The sequence below is a fragment of the Parasteatoda tepidariorum genome, chromosome 5, assembly GCF_982258835.1.
Source record: "Parasteatoda tepidariorum strain Cologne lab strain chromosome 5, Ptep-v5.0, whole genome shotgun sequence".
NCBI lineage: Eukaryota > Metazoa > Arthropoda > Arachnida > Araneae > Theridiidae > Parasteatoda > Parasteatoda tepidariorum.
This window is the reverse complement of record NC_141759.1, coordinates 12,745,964-12,751,963: the sequence shown is the minus strand read 5'-3', so window position 1 is coordinate 12,751,963 and position 6,000 is coordinate 12,745,964. Positions and strand designations below refer to the sequence as shown.

Here is a 6,000-nt window from a genome sequence, read left to right as displayed (position 1 = left end):
CTCCAACTCCAAACAAAGCAAGGCCCTTTTTAGGGCCAGAAACTACAGACTCAAACCCCATCGCAGAGACTGAATCACAACCACAGAACTTCATCGACATGGAAACTATTGATACTACTCCTCCGAAACGGAGAAAGAAAAAGAAGATGAAAACTTGGGACAACTCGGCGTCGCAAGCCCATGAAACACCGGACGGTGATAACACCCAGCCTGAACCAACTCCTACTCCCGCAACACCTGTGGAACCAGTACCGACGGAACGTGAGAAAGAACCCGGAGCCGAGGCGACGGTGGACCCTCCTGATTCCACTCCAACACCTAAGGACTCTCAACCGAGTAGAAAATTGAAAACCCTTATCAGAGGATTAAAGACTGATTCCGAAATACCTCAATTGGAGAAATACCTAAAAGAACTCAAGAGAAGTGGCCAGGACTTTAGGCCCCTCCCACTTTTCCTCATCATCCAATCGGATACCAGAGTCAACAGAGACATCTTTAACATCAGTTCTATGCTAGAGAGAAAAGTACAGATAGAGCGTTTCCGAGGGAGACGTTTTCAAATTCAATGCTACAGATGGCATAAATTCGGACATACCCAGCGTAGCGGTACAGCGGATCCCGCCTGCCTAAAGTGTGCTAAAGTCCCTTACTCGTATGAATGTACGAAACCTATCTCAGAACCGGCGACCTGTGTCAACTGCAACGGTGAGCACCCAGCTTGTTTTTCGGGCTGTGGTGCAAGACCCAGGAAAGTGCCCAAAGGAAAAAAGACTCTTCCCATAAAAACAACTGATTCTGCTAGTCGTTTCTTACGACTTTTTACTGAGATGAAAGAACTCTTAAAAGATGAAGAGCTTGTTAAGCTTCTTCGATCCCTACTCTCAGAGACTTAGACGATCGGCCAATCACGAGCCAGCATCGAGGAATCCATGCCTTCTCAGCTTTTTTGTTTTTTGTAATCGCAGCTTGCTGTGATATTTTTTATTTAAGAGATTCTCTTCCTCTCTTAGGAGCGGTAAGTGCCAGAATCTTCATCATAGATCTATCTAAAATCCGATGAATCGGTTAAGGCCGCTACGCGGCTGTGTACCGAGCTACTTGTAATTTCTAACGTTCTAAATGTTTCATTACACTACGTAGGTGAATGTTATACCTTTTGTCATACAAAAAAGGGAAATATTAAGAGTTGAATAATAAATAAAAATTTTTAAAGTTTATTTATATTGTCTTACTTCCTCAACCGCTTTCAAAACTATAGCCGGACACATGGGGTAATTTTCAAAAAAGTTGCCGGTCAGCAATGTGTTAAGTAACGGATATATTTTGCTAACACGTTGAATGCCACCCTAATTTTACTTGCCTTGCTCGTCTGGCTAAAAGGTAAATGATTACAAACTAAATTTTCAAATATTATACAGATTTTGCCAGTTTTTTAAAAGGTTTAGCAAGACGTAGTTAGACTTAGACTGAAGTTGTGTTCGGAATCCCTGTCCGAAAAGCGGACACTCCACTCCTCCATCATGTAGTAGAGCTTGTAGGCGCCTGTTGTACTGTCGTTATGCAAGAAATACTAGAGAAGTAGCAGAAGCCATGGTAGACGCAAGTTTATACTCTGTGTCAGGCTAAGTAAAATTGAGATGATAAATCAATATAAAATGAAAACTGAGTAAGTGGGGCAAGTTAAGTAAATATATAGGGGTGGATACTCCCGAGTCGGCGATCACATGAAGGTCCTTTCACCTCTCTGGGGGTATCCGTAATAATAATAATGGGGGGGGGGGTTATTAACTTATAATGCTTTGAGAGGATCCAATCTGATAATAAAAACGAAGTAATAGGATTGTGCTGCATCATATCTGGAAGTAGTTCCTCATTCAAAAGTTCATTAAAGCCTACTGGATCTGGGTTTTTGGCCTTGCTGAAGAATGATATATTTAGTTTACTAATATATTCGCTGATGGTATTTAAGTTTAGATCATTTCTGATAGCATTATTTGGTAAATAGTATGGGGCTCCAATGATACGCCCCAGTAGCTTGTTTTGGGTCATTTCTAGATTTTTTAGTTGAGTCTGATTTATACATCCCCAGGTGGGGCATGCATATGTTAATATAGGCCTTATACACATAGTGTAAATTTTTTTTTTTCAGATTAGGGGTAGTGGAGAACAGGAGTTAATAATTGGTTTCAGTCAACTATATGCAGCATGAGCCTTATTGATAACTTTCTTTATTTGTAGGTTCCAAGTTAGTTTGTTATTGATAGTGAGGCCTAGGTAATTTGCCATTGGTAGCTTTAAGCGACTTAGATATTTTCCAGGTAGTCTGGTCTGTGATGTTTAAGTTCACAACTTTATCATGCCAGCTATTGTTTCAATAGTTAGTACAAAGTTCTTTGGTTTCCTTAATAAGTTTATTAAGTTCTCTTTTATCAGCGGGATTTCTAAGCTTTTGCCATTGTTTTCTTACATAGTTTTTATAATGAATCTTATCTTTAATGTCTCTTGGGAGCTTTTGATAGTTATCAGCATCTTTTATAACTGTAGTGGCATCATTTAATGCATTTTGGATTTCATTAGTTAGCTGTGTAACATTATTTTGTACACCAGTCTCATTATTTGGTAGGGGGTATTCGCTCTGTTCTGTAAGTATATTGTAGAAGAGGTTCCAGTTTATTTTCTTCGCACTAGTGGAGTTTTCCATTTGTTGCGTGCCTAGGACGGCAATGACTGGTATATGGTAGCTGGATAATTCAGTACTACTAGAATTTCACTACTACTAGAATTTGATATTTTACAGAGCGGAGCAAATATGCACCTCTGCAATTGCTATGACTTACCCTCAGTTTATTGATGAATAATATGGATTTAGTTGCTATTTGTGGTTTAAATCATAAAAAATTAAATTTATAAATCCATTAACTAAAAAAGTTTTTTCTCACCTCATTCAAAAATTTATCAGCAATTGATTTTGTAAATTAGAAAGATTTTAATGATAAATAACTGTTTTTCTTAGATCATCTAAATAACTGCACATTTGAAAAATTATTGTTTGGAAGTGAATCGTGTTGTGAAGATTTCACCCTTAAGACATTGATGTTCCATGCTGACTATCACAAATATATTATTTTAATGCTAAATAACTTATTATTTTATATTAATATATTTAGCATTTATTGATAAATATATATGTTATGGAGTCGAGGATTAGCTTCAATGCATTCTAGGGGACTTACATTTAAAGCTTTTATTAAGGAAACCATACAAGACAACACAAAATAATCATAGCTAACACATCTTCTCCCCGTTGCGGTCCCGAGAGTGAATGTGTGAGGAAAGTCTGCTTTACGACAGATGGCGCTGTAGTGGCGTAAGCAACATGTAAATTATATTATTTTGACCTAAATTAATACAAAATAGTTAAATAAGTATGAAAAACATGATAAATTTGCGTCAAAGGGTTAATAAACGTTAGAGAACTTGCTAGATGGTATTACAAAAAACTGAAAATGAAACAATAATCTGTATATTTTTTTCTTTCTATTTTTATTTAAAAAATTAAACACAAACATTTTAAATAACTTCATTTATCACTTTCATATGCATGAAATAAATCCTTTTTTTCTGTACTGTTTATTTTTCCTTCATAAACCATCCTTTATACAAAAAATAGTTCTAATACGGATTAAGATTATAGTGAGTTATATTTACAAAAAGAAGTATGTATAGAGTTATTTTTTTTAATCTTCTTGAATATGCCGACTTCTCACAGGTGAAAATATGAAGCAGTGCGCATTCTCAATTTTACAATGTTGAATCCGCACTTGGATTAATTTTCTCTAAAGCCAAAGGTAGTTCGGTAACACTGAGGAACACTGAGTATTTCTTGTATTCCAAAGGCACCTGAAAAAAAAAACATAAATTCATTTTTGTGTTTTGCTATATCTCTAGTTTTTATTCAGTAAATTTCATTTCATTCATTCAGATTTTACCATCTAACACATTGCAAGCGGGTCTAGTAAAAATAAATTTTTGAAATTTCTGCAGTCATCCCCTCAAACCATTAAGATTTGAATCCTAGAACGTGAAGATCGGATCAAGGCGAATGCTATTCAGGGTGGTCCGTTTTTTTTTTGTTTTTCCCACTGTACTTTATTTTTGGAGGATATAAAAAAGCATTGATCACTTAATTCACAAATATTTAAAAATTTCCTAGCATTTCTTAAATTACTGACGCGAAAAGCATGGAGAGAAAACCATACTGATTAAAAAAGCATAGCGTAAAGCTAAAAGAACAAATTCATAATAAGTGCTTTAGAATAAAAAATAATTTCATAAAAACATGAATTAAAACTTCTTAATACCTCCTCATGCTTTTCAATATTATATTCAAACTAACTTTGAATATTGGTGTTCTCCAGCTAAATTTGTTGACTACATTTCGAAAGTAGTTTGCAGTTCCTATATTAAAAAAAAAGTAATTTTAGTTAACTACTGTTGTAATAAAGTAGTTGTAGTTTTTTTCCGACCACTGGTACCCCAAACACATCACCTCTACCTTGTATAATCACTTTCTTCTAACTAAACATTTCGTCCACTGTGTAATAAACACAATTATTTAAACGACACTGATTTGGAATAGATTTCCTTATTTCGAGTATACAACTGAAACAGAATGTGAAATCTAATATTAAAATATTCTGTTATCTCTTTTGCTACATAAATTGCCTCAAGACGTTTCTACTTGTGGCCCCACTGTTTTAGCTTCCGAATTATTTAAGAAAATGTCTTATCCAATATTTATTATTAACTCATCAATAACAGGAAACATAAAGTGGTCTATACAAAAAATTTTCACTACAGATACTGGTTCATAACAAGTAATTTTTTTATTAATTTGTCTAACACATTACCTAAAAAAAACAATACTGAAAAAAAACATGATTTGGGTTATCTATAACATACAAAAATTCTTACTTTTGTTGTTGAATGAGTTCTAAATTTGTAATGATGTAATATATTAGCCATGCATAACTTAATCTCCAACAAAGCAAATCTCATTCCCAAACAATTCCGTGGTCCCTCGCCAAATGGTAAATATGTATATTGTGGGTGTTTAACCTTAGATGAATCCATGAACCTAGAAGCGAATAATTAAATCAAATAAATACGAAAAAACAGAAAGTGTATCATCATAAATAATATTTTTTGCAGCTTTTGTCGAAAAAAATAAAAAAGACGCATTTTAATTGCCTCACACTCGAAACAAAGCTATAATTCCAAACTAAATACACACCATCTCGCAGTAAAGAATTATTTAGGTTTCAGACCGGACAAAAAATTTATAAATTTTTTAAGATATTAATGATCATCATCATAGTTGGCCAGACAGCCCAATGTGAGCCAATGTCTTCCTCTGAAGATTTATCCACGCGGGCTTCCGATTTATCTTTGATCTCCAATTTTTTTCATTAATAGCAAAAAAATCAGACTCCACTGAGTCAGCCCATCTCAACCGCGGCCTTCCCCGCTTTCTTTTTCCAGTTGGTCTAAAAAGCAGTATCTTTTTTATTGTGTTTCGTCACTCATTCGAATCACGTTTGCGATCTAATTCATTCGTTTTATTTTTATGTATTTAATAATATCAGGTTGTTTATAAATCTTGTACAGTTCAAAGTTAAATCTCCTTCTCCAGTTATTGTTTTCATTTACACCACCAAGTATACCCCGCAAAATCTGTCTCTCAAAAATTGCGATACAATTTTCCTCCAGTTTTGTCATTGTCCAAGCTTCAGAGGCGTATGTCAAGACTGGCCGGACAAGAGTTTTGTAGATTAAGAACTTTGTTTTCCTAGAAAGAAACCTAGATTTAATAAATCTTCTGAGCCCATAGACAGCCCTATTCGCCAAATAGAGTCGGTTTTTTATTTCAGGAGTAATTCTGTTGTCAATGGTAATAATTGATCCTAAGTAAGTAAAACTCCTCACTGTTTCAAATCTATA

The 6,000-nt window shown here is 34.6% G+C and overlaps 1 protein-coding gene across 1 annotated transcript in view; it reads right to left on the bottom strand.

Annotated features, from left to right (window-relative positions):
* Positions 1-3,526: 3,526 nt before the first annotated feature.
* Positions 3,527-6,000, bottom strand: part of LOC147808571 (cytochrome P450 3A9-like) — a 33,478-nt gene continuing 31,004 nt past the window's right edge. Inside the window, exons 13-14 of the mRNA XM_087163418.1 lie at positions 4,975-5,137; positions 3,527-3,900 (exon numbers count right to left, since the gene is read on the bottom strand). Of these exons, the coding sequence (XP_087019544.1) occupies positions 3,802-3,900; positions 4,975-5,137 (262 nt within the window). The 3' untranslated portion in view covers positions 3,527-3,801. The remainder of the gene's footprint in view (positions 3,901-4,974; positions 5,138-6,000) is intronic.